Consider the following 23475-nt stretch of genomic DNA (forward strand, 5'->3'; position numbering starts at 1 on the left):
TGAGGCTGGCAATGTTGGATGTCAAACATGTAGAGCTGAGGAACATAATGTGTGTGGGGAATATTTAGTTGTCTTGATCAAAACAAAAAGAAGGTTACATTATTTTGTTTGTTATGGTTTCATAATGATCCAAAAAGGTACAATTTCCTTGCATTAGCTTAATTATTTGTACCTTACTTTGTTCGTACAATTATATTTATACCCCTATGTCTTTCTTTATCAAGCTACCGTTGAGAGCACATGATTCTTTTTGAATCTATAGCATATGATAAATTATATTGACTTTAATTTTCTTTTCTTTACTTTTTTTTTTTAATTTGGTTTTTAATCTTGATATGCTAACCAATAGAAGGCCAAATATTTGAATTACTAAAGAAGTGTTACAAAAATAAATAAATCTCCTCTTGTCTTTCTTTATCAAGCTACTAAGTCATTGAATTTTATTTGGTCAGGGGATGTAAATGTTCCAAAGGTGGTTGGTTATAGTTTGTTAGAGAAATTTATGCACTCTTACTAGCTCACAAGTGACCTTGGTATGATGGTATCAAATCTTTAAGATCTCTTAATTAAGTGTTGATGTTAAAGCTTCCATGGGATTCGCTCTCTGGTGATGAAGACTAGACAATTTCTAATGAAATAGATTTTTTAGGCAAAAAAACCTATTTTTAACTACGTTAAATCCTCTCTTTGGCTTGATATCAAGAATAAATTCATTTGGTGACGACTCTTTCACAAATTTTTAACTAGACCGATTACTTTCTACCGCTAACATTTTAACATGCTCCAAAATTTTCATTATCATCTTTTCGAGTCTCATCAATGAGCATAATAAGTAAGTCTTATGAGCGGAAAATCATATGGCTTTAGTCACCATTAGATGGTTCGGTTGAACATCCATCGAAGAGAGGTGAGAAAAGAAAAGAGAGAAAAAATTCATATTCTATAAAGAATGATACATTAAAAAAAGAAGAAGCCTATAACATATAAGAAGCTAAAATGCGATCCTCTCTATTGAGATTTATTAGTTCATGAGGTAAATCAATCCGGTTGTTTTCATACACGTGAATGATATCTACTTACTATATTATAAAATTAAGTTTAGGATTTTGCCATTTTGCCCCTAGGAGGGGCATTTTAGTAATTTCCAATTGATGGGGTGTGGTTAGTGCCACCTCATCATTTTTAGGGTGCATTTTCCATTTTGCCCTTCACCATTTTTTTTTAATTATTTTATAATTTTTATATTTTTAATAACTTTTAACTATTTTTCAATTTTTATTTTTTTTAACTATTTTCTAATTTTTTTTCTCCCAAATTCAGTTGCTTTTACACTGCCGTTGTGGGAGATTAAGATACCGTTTGACCCGGTTTTTTTTCCTTCAACTTCTCTACATTTTTAAGGAGAAGTTAGGCCAAGTACAATATCAATTAAGTACTTACTAAAAAAAGGTACTTTTTTTAATGCATAAAATTGAATAGAATGAGCTTTGGCCAAAAGTTGTTGAATGCTACTTCAAAAAACTACTTTCCGACAATTTATTTCACAAGCATCTCTCTTCAATTCACGTTGGGAACCTTTTCTTTTATTTTCTAATATTATATTTCAATATGTTTTTTTCTTCCATTTAATTTTTTAGACGTTCCATTTAATTTTTTAAAGCAGGTTTCATTCAATGATACAAAATATTTTTATTTTATTTCTTCAACCTCGCAAATATACAGACACACATATTAGCGTTTAGAGTAATACTTTATGTGTGTCTGTTTTTTTGTTACGCTAATGCGTATAATTTTTATAAAATTTTGATTTTAATTAAAAGTACAATTGTAGATGTCTTTTCTTCAAAAAAGGTATAGATTTCTAAAAAAATTATGCTTATCTTTTATATATATATATATATATATATATATATATATATATATATATATATATATATATTGCACCTTTATATCGTAAAAAACTATGCATATCTTTTTCTTATTCAAAAAAACTAAACATTGCAAAATAGAAAAGGTATTATTTTCTATTTTGTCAGCATCAGATGATAGAATTTTGTATAAGTTTGATAATGACCAAAAAAATATCTTTCCTTATGTAGTGGGAATATAGTTGATGTAACACTATGGAAAAATACTCCGTAGCTTTATCATTTACCATCTATTTACCTTGAGTTCTTTGCTTCCATTTTGTAGTCAATGTCAACCCAAATATATGTAACAATTGGTCAGGTTCGAGGCTGCTCATCAACCTACATCATCCGGTTGTTAAGAAGTTTAAGACTTAGTAAGTTTGCATTATGATTTCACAATACAGTGTTATAGTAACTTATTATTTCACAATCCGATTTGATTGTTTTTTGACCATGTTTCTTGAATTATTGTCGTGACCTTAACACTTCTCAAGCTCAGAGTCAAAGCTTCAGTTAGAACTTAAGTCAGAGTTCGACTTCTTCTCAACGTACTTTGTACAATGATTTTCCCAAACTGTCTCAGGTTAGGCCAATTGCTGAATTTATAAACTTAGTCAATGTCTGTTTTTTTTATGTACAAACATGCTTTGAGTTTTTTTACGCACAAATTAAAAATACATTTTGCATTATTTTTTATTTCATGTGCATATTTTGTGTTAGGAAACATATTGCATCACTATTTGGAAAACAACTAAATTCAATCCTAACCAGTTTGGATTGTATTATGAGAGTTGCTCCTAGGAGGGGCATTTTAGTAATTTTCTATTGATGGGGTGTGGTTAGAGGTGTCAAATGGGCCGGCCCAGCCCGGGCCCGAGAGGCCCGACTATAGAAATGGGTCAGCCCCGCCCGACCCGTTTATGATTGGGCTGTGAATTCTAGAGCCCGGCCTGACCCGTTTATGTTTTATTTTTTAATTTTTTTTTATGTATTTTCTTATGTATTAGTTACTCACCATTATTTTTTTTTGCTAAAATATGATTGGATGAACATAAAAATATAAATAATTTTTATATTAACATTGAATAATAATTAAACTCTAGATTATTCTTTCAATTAAATCAAATTAATAATTTATAAACTTTAAAATTTTTAAACTGTAAGCTAAATTCATCCATATTTATTAAATTTATTTATTTAAATATTTTTTTGTTAATAAATTTTAAATTAGTTGATAATGTTTTAAAAAAATAAAATGAAATATGGGCTAATGGGCCGGCCCAAAGCCCGGCCCAAATTTTGTATGGCCCAAATGAGCTTGGGCTGAAAAACCCCGAGTGCATTTATTTGGTTAGTTTTTTAGGCCCGGTCCGGCCCAAAAACATTGGCCAATGGGCCGGCCCATGAGCCCGGTCCATTTTTAACAGCTCTAGGTGTGGTTAGTGTCACCTCATCATTTTTAGTTAGTCTATGAAACTTGCAATCTCTTTTATAAACCTAACTATTATGTAACATTAATCTGCACATTGTTGGTTCCTTCATTGGTTCCAATTAGTATCATGTTAATTATAATGTTGTTTTCCTAATCTCTTGAACAAAATAAAACATGCTCTTTTCCTACAGCAAATCTTTATAATGTTTTGGTAAATGTTTTAGAAATGTACATATATATAACTTCTAATTAACATTGCAATTTGTTTTGTACCTAACACTTTTCAAATGAGATATCAATAACATTTCTAAAAGGAACACGGAAAACAATCACACCCATCGACACGCAAGCTCAAAAAAGGTATAAGTGTCGCTTGATAACGGCAAAGAGAGCCAGTTATAAAAAATACTTAGGCGGCCAATGGTTCAAATTTGCCGAGAACAGATGTTAGAGGTAGGTGATAAGTTTATTTTTGATCTAGAGAAGCCACCTAAAAATATGCACGTTCAAATCGTTCCCAAATAAAGATTTGGTGTTCATGATCCGCACTTTCAACAGATCACCTTAACTCTAATCCTAGACTAAATTATATTCACTCACCGATGCTACTTCTTTGCTTGATTTCATTTGATGTAAATATGGGTATCAATCCTTTTTTGGTAACTCTATAACAACAACACTCTTTTTTATAATTTTGGATAATATGTAAATTCACACATCATTAGTTTCTTTATTGGTTCCAATTGTTTTCATCCTAAATATTATGTCAATTTGTATTCTCATAAACTAATTATATGCTCTCTTAATCAGCTCATACATATTTTATGATGAATCACAATGTTCCGTCGTTTTAATATCTCTTCTTTCGAAGATTTTTTTTTATCGAATACGTTATTGAACCCGTGCGAAGCACGGGTTTGTAACTAGTTTGATTTAAAAAATGAAATTTCTATGCTCGACTTTGTATCATTCAAATAAAAACTCATCTTTTTGTAACCTTGCCCAATATTTGCAAACCCTTTTTGGGTAAAGACAAGGTACGTCTAAACACTCGGCTCCTCACTCAACAAGGCGGACATAAGTTGTGCAGAATACTAGAAGGTTTCTAGTGGGGCGGCCATAATACTTGATTGTAGTGGATTAAGTTCTTCAAGTGATGAATGTAAAATCTCTTTATAACGGGAGAACTAGATGTGTCAATATGTTGATGTGAACTAGTATAGAAATATGGTTTGTGCTTTCCTTTTCCTTATAGTTAGGTTTTTTTTTTCTTATGTCTTTTCTTCATCCATCCCTTTATATAATGTTTTCAAGGAAGAAATCTCTTTGATAATAAATTGAAGTAGTTCTAAACAATTAACCCAATTTAAATGCCCCTTTCTATAATCTCTTTGATAATAAATTGAAGAACTAGTATAGAAATTGTTTAGGTTTAGTAAGCAACTCTAGAGTTGATTAAAATTCTAAGGTGTGCGCTGAAAAAGTAATCTTTCTTTGCTAAACCTAATTTTCTTTAAGTTAAACTGCACTTTTCAAACCTTAAGTTTCAAAAAGATGCGATTTTGGCCCCCAATTAAAAAAATTATAATTTTGGCCCCTTTCGTCTCAAAATTGTTGAGAAGACGCTACGTTCCCAAAAAAGGGGGCCATAATCACAACTTTTTGAGATGATAAGGGGTCAAAAGATCATATTTCCCTTATGTTAGGGGTCCAAAGAGCATATTTCCTTAAACATGAGGTCACTTTTGTCATTTTTTCATAGGGGGCCAAAATCGCAACATTTTAAAACTTAAGGGATGAAAAGTGCACTTTAGCCTCTTCTTTATTTGCAAAATAAATAGGATCCCTATAATTTGTGAAGTTCTTACAAGTGCAATATAATAGTCATATTGTTCTTTAGGTTATTTTGTTTTGTATAAATACCATCATCATCATCATATTTTAAAATAGTCATATCTCCCTCCAATTAGCTATTAACTAGGTTATAACTTTAACTTCTCTTGGTGGTAATTTGACAAAGAATTCCATGCTGTCTTCTATGAAGGAATTCTTCTTTGCCAAGGCTTTCTGAGTAGGTAATTATCCTTGCAAATCTTGTATCATTCTTTAGGAGTTGGATTACTCCTCCTTGTAGTTTGGATCAAGGTTAATATAGGTGGTGGTATCATTTGTGTTTTTCAAGCGAAATTGCAAGCAGTTGTGTTTTGCTATTGATATTTTTTGGTGTTATTCCTCTAGTTCTCATGGGAAAGAGATCACGGTAATCTGGATTTCAACCAGAAAGTAAGTAAAGTCTGACTAAGAATTATTTCAATTAGAAATCAAAATTAAGTTCTCCTAAACAATTTATTTTTATTGGAGCTCATTAACCACTTGAACACAATTGTTTGGTTAGTGTTTATTATTGATATGATTTTTCAAAAAGATGTTGGTTTGGTTGGAGTCTTATTTGGCTGTTCAACTTCTCTAAGTGGAATTTTATGGCAATATTTTCTTCAATGCAATTTAAGACTTTTTCTTCTTTTGGGGTTGGGGCTACACTTGGTGAGACACAAGTTTTGTTTACCCTAATTTTTTGTTTTAATTGATGTTTTTTTTTTTGGTTGGTCCATACCAATCTAATTGTGATGACTAATCTTTATTGATGCCACTTGTTTCATTGCTTAAAATAAAAAATTGTTTGATACATTTGTACGTAAAAGAAGAAAACCAAACTAACGGATAATATAACAAGTTGGATTAGAATATGATCCATTTAGGACCATTTTATGTGACATGTTGTAGTAACTATGGTATTGTTTGGGACCTGAATTTATTCATGCATATGGTTTCACATGCAGAGCTTGTGTCTCATCATTGTCCGGATGGTGACAATCAAAGCTTAATTGAAACATGTATGCATTAAATAACTGGACCATCATGCTTCATTTTGCCCTGTTATTTCTCCAACATTTATAATCTTCTATTCAGTTTTTGCTTCTCATCATTTTTAATATAATTCTTTATGTAGTATATATATATATATACACCTTATTTATGTAAAATTGTTGTTTTGTGTGTGAAAAAAGTTATAAAATTGGTGACAGTAGATGTTTGATCTTGTTGGTAAGAAGTTGATATATATTTCGTAGAGACATGAGTTTAACTCACAACGTCAACACGATGATTTCATTGATTGATATCATATAAATATCTCTCTTCATGAGCTTGTGAACCCAATTCAACTAAACTTTTTTTATATAAAAAGTTATAACACACATAATTTTGCACTTACTTTTGTTAAAAAAAAATATTGCTCTCACTATATCGGTTTACTTCATAGCAAAAAATCTTCTATTATTTTTACTATTTAGTATATATTTAAGACTATGAGATTTTTTACGGCATGTTTTTTTTGTCTACCGTGTGGCCAATTTTTGTTTTTTAACAGAACTTCATATTTATAGCGCAAGTAAGGGGTGTGGTTATGATGATACTATTAACACCTTTGTTTTTGCTCATACACTCTCAAACTAAAACAGAAGTTGTAGTGGACACAACAGAAGTTCAGAACAAACTAAAAGCTAGCTTTGTCACATAAGCTTTGATCACTACATATCCAATTACAGCTTGTTTGAAATTAACCATAAAAAAAAAAAAAAAATATATCAAAGTACAATTTACATAATACCACATGTATTAAATGTTAGACATCACTTTGATAGTTATAACCATGTTGAAGCATAAACATAGAATTTGTTTTAATCTTCCAAATTAGAAAACCAAAGTTACCATACATTATAGATTAATAATGAAAAATACATTGTAATAAATATGAAAATAATGAATATTAAGGAGTAAGGACTAGCAAGACAAAACATATCTTCATCATGATCTAACCAAAACAAACTTCGTTATGTTGATCTTTCCTGAAATTATACGCTTGAGTCTTCTCTGACAGAGTATAAGGTGCATAATTATATTCTCTGATTGCTACCAAAAGGTAAAATTATGTAACTAGAAATAAGTTTGTGTTTAAGCATTGCTGCATATAGTACTTTTTGCTTTCTGTATGCGATGTTTCTCTACTCAACAAATAAAGTTTTATCGGTCCAAATGGAGGGGGTTCAGACCATGAAAATTGATGTCCCCACTTCCTAAAAAAACACAAGGATTTTACCATTTTACCTCAAACTGCAGCTAACTACCGTTCGATGGTCGCAACGATAATTAACTACCGTTGTTGTCCGTTATGCAGCCGGTGCATGCTGTAATCTCTACCAAGGAAATTTTCAGCCTGTCTATGACCTGTAATTCAAAACGACAATTTCAGAGGAAGTACAACCAATACACCAAGTATACAGAGTCATAAGCAACAACATTACATAATCTTTCATAATTCAATAACATTAAATTAGTTCAACATTACGTTAACATTACACAAATGTTTGAAATTCAACAAAAGTGAAGCATTAAGCAACACATCACACAACAATACATGGGCAGCTACAGTTGGAATGAACACAAAGATATAAAACATTATTTTCAACCATCGACCTAAACATAAATTTTGCTTCCCTATTGTCATGAATAACTCGAGGATAATCAACCATTTTTCACATGTCTTCCTCTTTATCCGCATCAAGTTCTATACATGGTACATGTACAATTAAATGATATGTAGTATGATTTTCCCCAAGAAGACAAAATATTTGTTAAGTTGTGTCTTCAAATCATCCATTGTGTAAGTCTGAGTTAAACAATTTTCTTGGTTGTACATCTTCAGACTTGTTTAACTTCAAAAAAAAGTTTATGAAATAGCAAATATCAGAATAAAACAAAATGAAAGGTAAAGTAGGTTATTGCCGAAAGAGAGACATATAATTATATTAAATGCGGAACATTAATAACCAAGAAAGTTGTCCTCTTTCTCGGCCATCAGAAATGCAAAAGCAACTATCTCAAACAATGACATCATGTACATGTTGGTTTAATATGTGGAGTTCATAGTCATAATTGTCGGAAAATTGTTAAACGACTTAACAAATTCGGGATGAGCCCAAAACATGTCCTGATGTAAATATGGCTTCTGGACTGCAATCACAAACCATCCTTATGTATGGCTTCTGGACTGCAAGTCAATGCTATCAAACATACAAAAGAAGACCCCCCTTTTTGTATGGACCACATTGCCATGGTCATGACCTCGACCTCACAAACAACTACTCTTTTCAAATGTTCATGCAGTCTACATACTTCTCGTTATGAGTACCAATATGCAAGCCAAAAGAAGAAGAGATATGAATTTGACAAACGATATAATATGTTTGTCAATTAATTCGATATTTACTTCGAAGGGGATGTGGCCGGTTGCTATGATGTTGAATTAGTTACTAAGCTGATTGAGGATACACCTGAAATGTCTGTTATTCTCAATAAGTTGATAGAACAATTACACTGTAATGTTGTTGCATTACAAACCAAATATGTAAATAAAATGGCGGATCTTGAATATTTTTGTTGGGGGGTGCCAAATATCTATGGAATATAATTAAATAGTTTCAAAAAATTGAAAAAGCAAAAATGAATTATATATACCAACGAAAACAGGTTAGCATTGTCAACACAAGATGTGCCAACAAAATGCAACCAAAGTTATACAAAAAGTCCACACAAAAAAGTACAAACTAACAAATGCCCAAACAATCTAGAGGGCATGCAAGCCAATTGTGAACACCTAACACATAAACATCATTAGCCGCCTTCATCCACTAGTAGGAATGTATTTTTATTTTTTCAACCAGCTGATGCATATATGTCACTTTGTTTTGAAACAACCTGTTATTACATTCTGACCACAAAACCCAAACACATAAAAGCCATAATAGTTGCATAAAAGATCTTCTTGTTGCCGAACCGCCTGACAAATAAGTAAACTGATGAAAATGATCATGAATGTCAAACGGATCTGCCCCAAATACCCCTAGCCACCCTCGAACAAGAGGCCACAACTCACGGAAAATGAAACACGAAACATTTAACAAAATTATTAACATGTATAGTGGTTCATTTGCTTGAATATAACATGAGGGATTGAACCCACGCCCAATATTACCTTAATTACTAATGAAAATTTCTTATTAGCACGAGACAAACACCAAACGACCTATGCAAGCTGTCAGTGTCCGAAAATTAAACTCTTAAAAACCACTCCATCCGATTTTAAATATAAGCAATTTTTTGTTTTGTTTTGATAATTTTAAACATAGACTTAGTCTAACATATACAAATAAAATGGTTTTGTATTATACACAATTGTTTTTTTACTATTAGATTATGAAGTTACATCATATACCATTTAATTTATTGTTAAGGTTTCTTGATTCAATAGTAGAAACTAACTTGTGCATGATTCAAGATTTGTCTCACATACGTATCGTAAAATTGTCTTTAAATATAAGCCATTGTTCAAAAATAAATAAGTTTTTTCTCTGGTCACATTTACAAGCGAAACACAATATTTTAGATAATTAATGTATCTAATTTGTATATAGACTAAAATTCTCAATTATTCAATAAAAATCTAGGTAAATTGTTTTTTGTTCATAAATATAATCCGAGGGAGTAGTTTTTATTAAAGATAAATATGTACACTTTTTTTTTTAATGAAGAAAAGGGGCTACAACCAGGAAAAAAGATTGAAGTGTATGGCTGAAAATAGTAAAAAAAAAAAAAAACTATTTTGAAGTTTCACTTTCCAAATTTCTAGTAACTCCGAGACATCTCTAATTATAAAAAAATTCATCATTCATAGCATTACTTCCGAATCTAGAATTTTCAAGATGCTGCAATTACACCTTATATATACACATATTATTCATGAGAAATAGCAACCAATACGAGGACAAACAGCTACCTTAATAATCAAATAAAAAAACAGAGGAAAACAGAGCAGAAAAACATGTCTCTGTTTCAAACCTTGTTGTTTAACCAAAACAACCCATTTGATCATTTCCAACCTTTTCTAAAACTAAATTCAGATTCATTGGGATATGAATCAAACACCCAAATGGATTGGAAGGAGACCTGTGATTCCCATATCTTCCAATTCGATCTTCCCGGGTTCACCAAAGAGGATTTGAAGCTTGAATTGCATGAAAACAGAGTACTCTGCATCAAAGCAGAGAAGAAACCAGAAGAAGAAGAAGAAAATGAAGAGAAGAGTCTCAAGTGGCATTGCAAGGAGAGAAAGAACAATGGTGTGTTCATGAAGGAATTTAGGTTACCGGAGAATGCAAAAGTTGATGATGTCAAGGCTTCAATGCATGATGGAGTGTTGACTATAAAATTGGTTAAGGATGAGACAAAGAAGAAGAAGAACAAGCATCAACACAAGAAGAAGGTTCATATTTATGAAGAGGGGGGTGATGATGGTGAAGGGGTTTCTCACAAAGGAATTGGACGTTTTGTTTGTTGCAAAGCTTAGAACTTTTCATCCAAATGTGTTGAGTTTGGTGAAGGGTTTGTAAATTAATTGTCGTGTAATTTCTGCGAAAAAAATTTGATTGAAGTATTGTGTTTTTTTTTTAAAGATTGTTACTTCATCAACTTAGTCCTCTCCAAAATAAAAATAATAAATAAATTAGCATATAGTCCTAATTATGTCGTCCTAATTAGCATATAGTTAAGCTTTTGAATCTTCTTATAGTATGCCAATCTTTCTTAATTTTCAACAAGAATCCTTTATGTACGAACCTAACAAAGCATCTAATGTTACATTGTCATACAATATAACTTGATTCACTAACTACTTGCGAAGAAAAACATAAATTAATGCACCAAAAGAAAAAGATTTTTGTTTTTTGAAAGACGTTGTAGTAAGATCAATTTATTGATAACTTATTGATGAACACATAATAAGTAAGCATGCACAATATACGTGCAAGAGAATAAAAAATATTTTTTATTTTTTAAATTAGGGTTATTTTTAAAAAAAAAATAGACAATATATTTGATTGTATTGTTATTTAAAATTAATCATCAATATTTAAATTGCAACAAAATTATCTTTGGATTATAATTTTCATGAAGAAAAATCCAACTAAGTCTCTCCAATTTAATGTGTGATGCAACAAGATATCTGATCCCAAAAATTAATTTTCCACACCATATTTATCAATAGAAATTGAACTCTATATCTCAAAAATTATAGCACTCACGCATATTGTGCACCAACAACTTTTGTTAGGACCATGATGTTTAGTGAAAATTAAAGTATTTAAACATTTTGGACTCAAAATATAAGTAAATGTTAATTTTTTTTATTTTTTTTATCACGTTATAAGTAGGAAGTTTTAATTGTCGTTTATCAACGACTAATATAGGTTCTATCATGTGAGACACGTAAGATGGATTTTCTTCTCCCTAGCAAATTTTTTCAGACGTGAGAGTCAGGAATCGAACAGCTGACCACTTATTTATAGGACTCAAATTATTTATTAGTTGAATCAATTCATTAATCGTTAAATGTAAACTAATATATAATATATTGACATTTAAAATTATTATTTCAAAATGTCATAAGATAATGATAGTTTTCATTTTATTAATGAGTACACCCTAAGCAAAAATCTTTATAGATTTATTCAATTGATATTGTATGTGACCATTATTGTAGACAACATAAATCATTTATTGAATGAATCTAAAATATGGATTTTTGCTTATATTAGTAACCGGATGATGTATGGTTTTTTTTTTATACACAGTTAATATGAAAATTTAAATTTTTACTTAAAAAAAATTAATGTAAATTTAAAAGTGATTATAATTAAAATCAAAACATTTTTATTGATGTATGGATTGCGATTGATTGATATTGTTGTAAATCCTTTATAAACTGTCGAGAATCCGGATTTTAAATATAATTTCTTTTAGAGTAAAAGAAAAAACTTCTTTTATGAGAAATCATTAAATTGAGTCAAAAGAAAAAAGATAAATTAAGGAGTAAAAAAAAAAGGTAAATTATTTTATTTTTTTTGAAAGAAAAAAAAGGTAAATTATTAAAAGCATTAGGATCCAGTTTCCATATAATCACCCAATAGTCAAAGGGTATTAATTTTAACCTTTTTTATTATTAATTAAATACAAATGATAAAAACCTTCACAAATTCCATTTTCCTGTTGTTCTTAGTATAAATATAACACCAATGATCATACCAACCCATTGCCTCCTCCCTCTCTAAAATTCAAAGATAATAAGGGAGAGATTGGAGAGGTGACCAGTTGCATGCGTGAAATGGCTAAGAAGGCAGTATTGATAGGGTGCAACTATCCAGGAACAAAGGCTGAGCTAAAAGGGTGCATTAACGATGTGTGGAGGATGCACAAATGCCTCATTCACAAATATGGTTTCTCAGATAAGGATATCACTGTTCTTATTGACACAGACCATTCTTACACCCAACCTACTGGCAAGAACATTCGATCTGCCATGTCTAGGTTGGTTCGATCGGCTCAACCTGGTGACGTGTTCTTTGTCCACTATAGTGGTCATGGCACCCGTCTCCCTGCTGAGACCGGGGAGGACGATGATACTGGCTATGATGAGTGCATTGTTCCCACAGATATGAATCTCATTACTGGTTAATATTCATTCTTACTCTCTTCTAATGTTTTATGTCCTCTGCTATTACTACTGGTGCTATTAAAATTTATTATTGTTTTCAGGGAAGTATAAATTATGTCCAAGATTGTATGATTTAAGAAAAACTTGTTTATTATATTAAAAACTAAAAAATAAAAAAAATCAAAAACTTGTTTATGTTTTTGTTATCTTCATTTAAGAAAACTAAAAGTGAATCGAATTATTCTTTTTAATTCATTTTATTGTTAAGGAAAAAAAAAACTAGAACATTAAAATGAATTAAAAAAAATAATAATTTGATTCACTTTTATTCTTCTAGTTAAAGACTACTTGAAATGCTGTACCAAAAAAAAAGGATTACTTGAAATTGATTTTTTTTTTTTTTTTTAGAAATACTTGAAATTGAATAGCAGATGAGAAATAAAATCTTGGATGTTTTCTATGTTTTTTGTTTCGTACAGGTTTTCTATGGTTTTTTTAATCTTATAATAACATTACAATTTATATATAGTATAACAAGCAACTATAAATTACCTTTAAAAAAACTAGAAATCAGCAACAAAAAATATAATATATAACGTAATATAGATTTAACAAAATAATAGTATTATTAAATTTTGTTGTAATCTTATCTTTTAACTTGGTATAATGCAAACCAATAACAATTTTTCTGCAAAATAAAACTCATTGATATGACTCTTTGTCAAGAAATGTTAACAATTATTTTGGTTGTCAAACAGATGAAGATTTCAGGGATTTTGTAGAAAAAGTACCTAAAAGTTGTAGGATCACAATCGTATCAGATTCCTGCCACAGCGGTGGATTGATTGAATCAGCAAAAGAGCAAATAGGAGATAGCACAAAAGAAGGAGGACAAAATTCATCTCCAGGCTTCAAAAACTTCCTTCCCAGGGCTGTGGATACAGAAATTCCATCAGAATTGTGCCATCAATACAAGAGTGGTATTGGAGAAAAAGATGTTGAACTTCATCATGTGAACCACCGCTATGTCAAGAATAGGTCTTTGTCTCTTTCAACTCTTATTGACATACTAAAGCAGAAAACAGGGAAAGACGATATAGAAATTGGGAAACTAAGACCTACACTATTTGATATCTTCGGGGAAGATGCTAGTCCTAAAGTGAAGAACTTCATTAAGTTTGTCTTGAACAAACTTCAAGGTGGTGAGAGTGGAGGCCATAGTGGAATTTTAGGGCTGGTAAGCAATCTTGCACAAGGGCTTCTTGAATATAAGTTGCACGACAGTGATGAGGAGTACGAAAACCCAGTCAAGAGTGCACCAGAAACATATGCTATATCAACTAAGAGCGACATTGTTGATGGTGGAATTCTACTGAGTGGTTGCCAAACTGACCAAACTTCAGCAGATGCAAGTCCTAATGGAAATTCTGAGGAAGCTTATGGAGCTTTTAGCAATGCTATACAAGCTATAATTGCAGAGAAAGATGGTGTAGTTACAAATCGAGAGGTTATATTGAAGGCTAGGAAGAAACTTCATAGGCAAGGTTACAGTCAGAAGCCAGGGCTCTATTGTAGTGACAACCATGTTGATGCTTCTTTTATATGCTGATTTGATAATGGTACACTTAAGTTTGTTTGCAAGTACTTTAATAAGTTTGGGTCAATCAATGTTGCACAAAAGAAATATGTATTTTATATCTGATTATAATGTGTAGCATATCATTTTTCAAACAAAAAATAATGAAGTCTAGCATATGACAATTGAGTTCATATATCATATGTTAAAGCAAAGCCATCTATAGTATTTTCCTATTTCAATGATCACCCATATAAATATACAACTTTGAATTATACACAACTGGATGATGTAATCAAAAGATTGAAATGGAGATTGCAGAATCGTGTTAGATGTCAATGAGAACAGCGGCTTTCATTTCCTCAAAATTCAGCAACAAACTTAAGCCTTTACCTAAAACAAAAAAGTGCTTGTGATCTTCAAAAAAGGGAAAGACTGATGCCTCGGGTCAATCATCCAGTTCTATAACGTATGATAAACCTACAGAAGATGTCAAAAGCAGATATATAAGTATACGCATCATCTTGGAGAAAATAATTTGACCAAAATCAAAAGTCTATGCCATATTTACAACCAAGAATATTAAGATTTTAATGTTTTAAGTCTTTCCTAGGAAAAAAAATCAATCCATTTTGGTTGGGCATGTGTCTTATTGTTGCAAAAATATAAAAGGAAAAAGAAACAGTATTCCCTTTATGAGAATTTTTCTGTCAAATAGACACTGATTTCTCAGAATCAACTATTCTAGTAAGCTTGTCAAAAGAAACTATTCTGGTAAGCATTCATTCCTAAACTGAAACAGCTTGCCGTTACAGCATCATATAATGATATATCCCAGCAGGAGCCCTATTATAAATTTTAACATTCTTGTAAACAATAGAAATTATAGATAAGAAACAATTGCAGAAAGGAAAACATCTGATCCCTTTGCAAATGTGTATGCATGATTGTATGTGCAAAATAAATTTAGGATTTCTTGATAAAATTGATGATTATATTATTTACGAAATTGAAACATTTCCTTCCTTCTAAGGTTTTTACCTAAATCGGATATCCAGTTTAAGAAAATTGAAATTTTACTAAGACTAAGGTTTATATAAAAATTTTAGTTTAAGATTTTATTATCTTTGAATTATAGACACCCTTAGGCTTCTTTTGTATTTTAAACTTTGGATGATTAATTGATGCGCTAATTTCTTTTAGCAATCCACACCTAAAGGCAAAGCAGTACTTGATGATTTAAATTTGTATATTTGAGCAATATCCATATCCTTATTAAACTATCTTATCATATCTGTCTATACCCTATCTTGACTGCCAAATGGGTCCTTAAGTTATTGATTGATAAGCATGATAACAGCATTTTTTTAAATCTGAACATAATATCAATTGAACAGCATTTTTTTTAAATCTGAACATAATATCAATTGTAATGGGAAATATTTCCATTTTCTTCTATGAAACCAAACCATCAAAGCAAGTCCATGTGCAAGTGTGCTTCTCAAAAAAGGTGGAAGGAGTGGAGAGAGAAAGAAACCTTGAAGCACAGTTTCAACTGCTGCATTAGGAACAAGAAGCCCTACTATATGTCTGTTATCTGATGTAGTTTCAACACGAACAATGCGTAGCCTCTTATGCATGTGTCGGGCCTGTACATATTTTTATTTGCAGTTAGAAGTCTTTTGCATGAAAAAATGACTGTTACAATTTAAGCAAAGTATAATGATCCAGTGATTTAACACTCTGATATGGATCAATTATGGAAAACAGATAAAGAATATAATAACAGAGAGAAGATAAAGAGAGCTTTATTGATGTACGATTAATGGAGTAATTACAGCAAAATGGAAATCTCTTCCTAGATTCTGACCAGAGCAGAGCTCCTATAAGCAGGCTACAGCTGCTTATTCATTCTAACGTTCTAACAATAATCAAGGGTACTCTCTCACATTTCCCCTTCACTCCTTATAATGTGGAAGTAGTTGTGTGCTCTCCTTTTCTGACCACGTCACCATCTTATAACAACTAGCCACAATTTCCCTTCTTGCCCCTTCTAGAATATACAAACCAAGTCTTAGGTCCTTTAGATTCACTATATGTACCAATTTATCACGTGACACATCCTCATTACTCTGGGCTCTATCACAATCCACCAGAGTATCAACAAAATCAGTACATTTTTCATGAAAAGAAAGTGTCTCAGCGTTCAAGTTACTATAAAAGTTACTTATATCATATTATATTACAACAAAAGATATCTTTTACAATTTTTACACTGCCACAGCACCAATTAAAAACTCAAACAATCAGATCTAAAAGATATCAAAAATTGACAAATTGATACAACATACAAAAATTAATATTTATAATATCTGCAAAATATGTTCTTTCTCATGAATGTTTTATGGATTGGTGAAATACCTGCTTAGAGAGCGCCTTATCTATGTTTCCCCAAACAGGAAGAATAACACCACCTAAGACATTTACTTGTTGTATTCTTGAGCCAACTGAACAGAACTTACCAATCTTACAATTGGGACCATGCATGCACTGACAACAAAAGTAATAAGTCAAAATGTGAGATAATATGAATTTGAAAAATGTAAATGAGTGAGTGCACATTAACATGCACATGCAAATGAGATTTTAAATTCTATATATGATACAACAAGGTAGAATACAACTTTATCTTATCGTAAAATCGCTAATAAATGAATGGTTACGTTCCATATGGGCGAATTAGGCCACAAGTTCACAACAATGAACAAGCAACAATGTCTTCCAATAGGAGAAGGCCCAGAGATAATGATGAAGGCCTAAACGTTTAGGCTTAATTGCACTTTTCACCCCTATCTTTTGCCAATTGTGCGATTTTGCACCCCATGTTTTTAAACGAGCGATTTTGCACCCCATCTTTTTCCCCCTTTCTGATTTGGAGGCCCCCCATGAATTTTAGTGATGATGTGTCTGATTTTGATGACGTGTCTTCATTTAATGTTTGCCACGTGTGTAAATGTAATTTTTAAAAAACAAAAAATTGATTTTGGAAATTAAAAGAAACGGAAAAAAAATTTGGTGACCAAAAAAAAAGGGAAAAAAATTGACAGCTCTACCATGAACGGAACCGGTAATCGATATTTTTTGTTTAAAAAAAAATCTATGAATAAAATCCATATGGAAAAAAATTAAAATAAATAATTAGGTTTTTTTAATTGGTTTTGTTTTAATTTTATTTTTGTAATTGGTTTTTGTTTGTATTTTATTTAATTTTAATTTTAATTTTATTTTAACAAGATCTGCATTTTCTTTTAATTTCCAAAATCAATTTTGTCTTTTAAAAATTACATTTACACACGTGGAAAACATTAAATGAAGACACGTCATCAAAATCATACACATCATCACTAAAACACATGGGGGGCCTCCAAATCAGAAAGGGGGAAAAAGATGGGGTGCAAAATCGCTCGTTTAAAAACATGGGGTGCAAAATCGCACAATTGGCAAAAGATAGGGGTGAAAAGTGCACTTAAGCCAAACGTTTATGAGAGAATGATGATGGGAAGGGTCCAGCTAGAGGGGGATAATTCATTTGAGAGATAACTAGAAGGGAACAGGTGTCATTAAGGGGATGGGGAAGTGCAATATGGATAACCATTTGGAAATGGACATACTAGGAAAATTGGTTGGGCAGACCTGCTGGTCTCAGGGAGGAGTCCTATCATTCTGTTTTTATTATAATTTCCTATTGCTTTGTTTTGTGTTCTGGTTTCCATACTCAGATTAGTCTCAACTGTAAGCTAGTCTCTTACTGCAAGGGATTATTCCCATTCCTAAATACTTAATATCTCAATATGTACTCTGTTTATATTAATTTCCTTGCATGAAGTTACAATTACGAGAAATAAATTAGGATAGACATACCTGTTTAAATGAAGCTTCATATTCGGTTTCCCAACCAATTTGGGCCTCCTTTAAAGATGAAACTTTTGAATATTTTCTAGTTAATTCTAGCAGATGCATATCCCTACAATTGCAGGGGAAAATGGGTAAACAAGAAAATTAAACTATAAGGACAAGTAACTGAAATACATACCGCGTTGATTCTCCGGTAGGAGGACGAACTATCTTATACATAGATGGAGCCGAACTGAAATAAAAAAGAACAAACATACTGACATCAGTAAATGAAAACAGAAAGCTTTATTATGTACTCCGTGTAGTCACAAAACAAATGTAATGTGATAACTATTATAGTAAATGATTTTTTAGTAAATAAAACTAATTTCTTAATGTGTGAAGCAAAAACTTTTGCTTATAAATAAGGCCGGAGGAAGTAATTGACTGGGGATTGCATCCCTCAACATCTACAGTTTCATCATGAGTAACTATGTATTGCTTGGATTCAGAAATTGAAAGACTAATCAATCACACACACATAAATACATATTTACGAATAACTTTATTTAATTTCTCTGATCCTTTCTTAGTATTGTGCCAAAAGAAATTTATCCCTTTGAGCCCTTATCCTCTTATTTCGGTGGTAAACGTGTTTATTTAACACGTCCAAGAGATATTGTCACAATCCATATTTGTCAAATATAACAAAACCTTAGTTGAAGAGTTGAGAAAATAAGTAAATGGACAGTTAAAGCTGTGAAGGTAAGTATTGGAAACAAATGGTTGTCGTTTTAATAGAAGTAAAATAGAATTCATGAAATGCAAAATGTAGCTAAGGTATACTTTTGGGATGAAAATCAAGGGTCCAACTAGTACAATAACAAAGAAATAGAGATACATGTAATATATAGGATTCAAGTGAGGTAGATAGAATAGAGCAATACTTCAGGTTTAATTTTATGTTATGATGGAAAAAGGACCACTCAAGCTTAAAGGAAATTTACCACACAAGTTATAACTATATCAAAATAAAATAACATGACGTTTTCCCGGTGTAATTTTATTTTATGTTATGAATAGTTATATAACAACTACAACAAAAACCAGAAACGATACCTTTCAAATGCTAAAATAACATGACGTTTTCCCAACCACTCCCTCTTGGACTTATAGAAGCCATCACCAGTTGAACAAAATCCAACCTTCTGCTTCTCATTCAGCATGGTATTTGCCAACTGATGCGTAAATGATATCAGCAAAATGTGTGTGTTAGAGTAAAGTGTAACTTAGTTAGGATATCTGAGAAAGCATATGTACCTCCCATGAAACCCCACGATCCAAGGTGAATGTGAACAGAACAGTTGAAGCCCTGCTCATTTGATCAACATAGACTGTCTGCATCAAAGGAAATTTATATTCAGTCTTAAATTTTCTATGCAATAACATACGAAAATGAATGGCAGCACGAAGTTTAGGACAAAAATAAATACCTTTGGAGTCCCTTGCAGTTCAATGACATTAGCTTTCAAGTCAACAATGCCTGTATCAAGGTTACCTTCAATGCGAGCTTTATTAACAAGAAGATCCAAGATATTCACAAATAACTCAAATAGCCTGTTGATACGGAAAAAATTAGTGAATTCAACCAAATGCTGAAGTAGAAGTATCAAATCATTTCAATCACAAATTACAAACCTATTCTGAGTCTCAGGAGCTATTCCTAAAAGCCGGTTGAGAAATCGTCCAATATTGTGTATATCATTTTTATCATCAATGTAGCAATTCATATCATCATCTCCTTTAAATATAAGAAGTCAACATTTAATAATGAGAAAAAACACAGATAATGTGGTATCATAAACTTCACGGCAGTAAATGATGAAACCTAAAATATACATCGATTAGATATCACCATTATTATATACCTATTCAATCTAACATTAGACAAGGGGAAACAATGAATTACCAAGGCCGTCGTCCTTAAAAATTCCAACGGAAAGAAGAGCAGCTTTTGCCTGCATAATAAAATCTTTGATTGTATCTGGTCTGTCAGATAAGCATCCTGGAGGTACAACAGGAAGGGGATCCTGCACAATTAATTACTTTTATCAGTAGATGGATTGGACCTGTTCATTTCTTATTAAACTTATTGTCAATATGCACATTTGTTATTATCAACAAAAATTAATTACCCGCTCCAGTATTCCATTGTACAAAAGCATCAGTGCTCTCTTCCCATAAGCACTATCATAATTATATGCACTTAACGAAGGCCCTGCCCTGTAATGTACACAGAAACAACATCAGCTAAGATGTTAAAATTTATCCATGTTGGCTCACTGAAAACACAACTCATAATCCCACTTGCCTACGATCTCCCTGAGTCAAAGCTCCAAGGGATTCTAATCTCTTAGCAACAGCTGATGCAAACCGGCGTTCTCCACCAAGGTTTGAAAATAGTAACCTGAAGAAAATTTACAAGGATAAGAAATTGTGTCAAGCAGGTGTAGCATCTAGGTAGAGTATCAACAGCGCCTGTCACTGCAACCATTTCAAATCAGATTTCAAGTGCTTCTCTCTTACTCTCTCCGATCTTATATTTAAGCAACGGGAAAAAAAATCCACACCTGTCTTATATTTAAGCAACGGAAAAAAAAATGCACATCTTTAAGAAAGTTGGTTAATTGCATTTAAGCAATATGGAAATTAATAAATAATGTTTCCCATTTTCCCCTTGTCTTTATATTTATTGCAAAACCAATCACAATACAAGTCTTTAGGTTGGTCTCCTGGAAGGGGCTAACTTGTTCTAATGTGAGTAACGTTTTGAACCAACATGAAACTGTTAAAAACATAAAGGACCAACTTGAAACTTTTAAAACATAAGGGACCAACTTAAAACCTAAAATAAACATAAGGGACCAAACATGCAATTCAGCCTATATTTAACCAACGGAAAAACAAATGCACACCTTTAAGAAAGTTGGTTAATTGCATTTAAGCAACGGAAATTAATAAATAATGTTTCCCATTTTCCCCTTGTCTTTATATTTATTGCAAACCAATCACAATACAAGTATTTTGGTCTCTCTCATTACCCTTGGACTTATGACCAAAGACAATTCATGCTTCTTGGATAATGGACGTGGGAAACATGCTAATTTCATGGATACATCAAAAGCTGGAAAAACAAATATTGATTTCAATCAAGGGTAAATTGGGAATAACAGCACTAATTATAGCATTCGCAATTGAATTTTGGTTCTATTTGAGACCAACAAATTTGAGCTTTTTGCTGCTAATATATGAGACTAAAGGGAATAGCTCAAAAAGATTTCCATTACATATTATCATACAGTTCACACTAGATAGAAACCTAGGGCTGAATGATTTAAAGGATTCAGACGAGGATTGACTGTTGAACCTGTGTCATAGCAAGCTTCCTATACTGAAAAGTATATTCTACAAGGTGGGGACAGCGAGGAAATTTTATGACATGGAGAATTGGTGAGAGAGTGGGGAGGCATTTTTTGGGGAAACACATGTTCAATTAAAATAAATCATCAGTGTAATCCTAAACAACCACTAACTCTACAATTTAGTCCCTAAACTATATAAATACAATAAGTAACCCAACCATCAGTTTAATCCCTAAACCACCACTCCCTCTACAACTTAGTCCCTAAACTATATAAATACATCAAGAAACCCAACCATTAGTGTAATCCCTAAACCACCACTCCCTCTACAATTTAGTCCCTAAACTATATACATACAATAAGTAACCCCTAAAGTATATGAAATACATCAATTTAGTCCCTAAAATATAAATAGCAGAGACTAAATTTACGAATTTTATATACTTTAAGAACAACTTTTTATATTTGCAAAGTTTAGGGACTAAAATGGAGAGGGTGATAATTTAAGGAATAAATAGATAGTTCGAAAAATTAAATATTATCTCAGATGAGTCTTGGACTTTGGTAGAAGAATCGTACTCTCTGGGTACCGTTACAAAAACCATTTCCATTTTCTGTTCTTTCATAGTGAATATACCATTTTTTTTGTAATCCTTCCGTCTAATATTAAGTAACACATTTGTAATATTTTCTTGTCTCATCATTTGTCATTTTAAAATACCAATGAAGCACTAATTACTTTTTTTGGAGCTATACTTTCATTTATTGTATGTCAATATGGCTAACTACTTTAGTACCGAGTATTTTATCATGAAAACTAGTACACTCAAAAACAAAATTTATGCTTAGTATGTTCAAAAACCTTAAAAAGCACTTAATGTGAGCTAGATATTCACTAGAGGCAAAGCAAACAGGTGATGCATGTACATCATTATACACAATTCAGAAACTAAATTAATCAATAATGCTTGTTGAAAATGGGCCTTACTCATCCATACAAACGGGGCTTGTAAGGTGAGGAGAGCCTCTCTTTATCAAGAGTCCTATCTATCCAATGTGGGACTTGGGTTTTTTCCAATACACCCTTTCACGCCCAGTACTATTGGGCTTGGTGCGTGTATAAATGGTAGGTGGCCTGAATCAATAGACTCTTATACCATGTTGAAATTGCGTCTAACTCATCCTTAATAACCGGCTTGTAAGGTGAGAAGTGTCTCTCTTTATAAACTCTTATCAAGAGTCCTATCTATCCAATGTGGGACTTGGGTTTTTCCTAATTGTCGTGTACTGAGAAAAACCCAAGTACCACATTGGATTGATAGGACTCTTCTAAAGAATTTATAAAGAGTGGCACTCTTTACCATACAAGCTGGTTTTGTAAGGATGAGTTAGACCCAAATATTAACAGTGCTTATTTACCTGTATTCTGGTGCTGAGACTTGATTGGATCTATGAGTTCTTCCAAACTGCTGAATTGCTCGGTCGGCACTCCATGGAAGTTCAAGAGTCAAGTGAACCCTTCTTTTCTATTTTGTAAAGGTCAAAGGGAAAAAACAGCAAAAGAATAAAACAATTGAAAAGTTCACAAGATAATATCACTAGCTTCTGAGCAGAATATTTGCAAAAACCATCAA

The 23475-nt window shown here is 31.8% G+C and overlaps 3 protein-coding genes across 5 annotated transcripts in view; 2 read left to right on the plus strand and 1 right to left on the minus strand.

The window, feature by feature from the left end:
• The first annotated feature begins 10158 nt into the window (after positions 1-10158).
• LOC11424682 (17.8 kDa class I heat shock protein) lies at positions 10159-10885 on the plus strand. The gene has a single exon (XM_003595880.4). The coding sequence runs from the start codon at positions 10283-10285 to the stop codon at positions 10805-10807; it is 525 nt and encodes a 174-aa protein (XP_003595928.1). The 5' UTR covers positions 10159-10282; the 3' UTR covers positions 10808-10885.
• A 1679-nt stretch (positions 10886-12564) lies between these two features.
• LOC11419585 (metacaspase-5) lies at positions 12565-14719 on the plus strand. The gene is made up of 2 exons (XM_003595881.4): positions 12565-12965; positions 13708-14719. Exons 1-2 carry the CDS (start codon positions 12611-12613, stop codon positions 14556-14558), a joined length of 1206 nt encoding a protein of 401 aa, XP_003595929.2. The 5' UTR covers positions 12565-12610; the 3' UTR covers positions 14559-14719.
• The window catches only part of LOC11445788 (protein FORGETTER 1), a 96645-nt gene continuing 87824 nt past the window's right edge, over positions 14655-23475 (minus strand). For all 3 annotated transcript variants that reach the window (XM_039830623.1, XM_024776620.2, XM_024776619.2), the window contains exons 21-33: positions 23261-23367; positions 20791-20886; positions 20615-20702; positions 20389-20509; positions 20118-20220; positions 19913-20036; positions 19740-19817; positions 19539-19657; positions 18619-18672; positions 18447-18549; positions 16947-17075; positions 16063-16174; positions 14655-15005 (exon numbers count right to left, since the gene is read on the minus strand). In XM_039830623.1, the coding sequence (XP_039686557.1) occupies positions 14974-15005; positions 16063-16174; positions 16947-17075; positions 18447-18549; positions 18619-18672; positions 19539-19657; positions 19740-19817; positions 19913-20036; positions 20118-20220; positions 20389-20509; positions 20615-20702; positions 20791-20886; positions 23261-23367 (1266 nt within the window). In that variant the 3' untranslated portion in view covers positions 14655-14973. The remainder of the gene's footprint in view (positions 15006-16062; positions 16175-16946; positions 17076-18446; positions 18550-18618; positions 18673-19538; positions 19658-19739; positions 19818-19912; positions 20037-20117; positions 20221-20388; positions 20510-20614; positions 20703-20790; positions 20887-23260; positions 23368-23475) is intronic.

This window comes from Medicago truncatula, chromosome 2 (assembly GCF_003473485.1).
Source record: "Medicago truncatula cultivar Jemalong A17 chromosome 2, MtrunA17r5.0-ANR, whole genome shotgun sequence".
Classification (NCBI taxonomy): Eukaryota; Viridiplantae; Streptophyta; class Magnoliopsida; order Fabales; family Fabaceae; genus Medicago; species Medicago truncatula.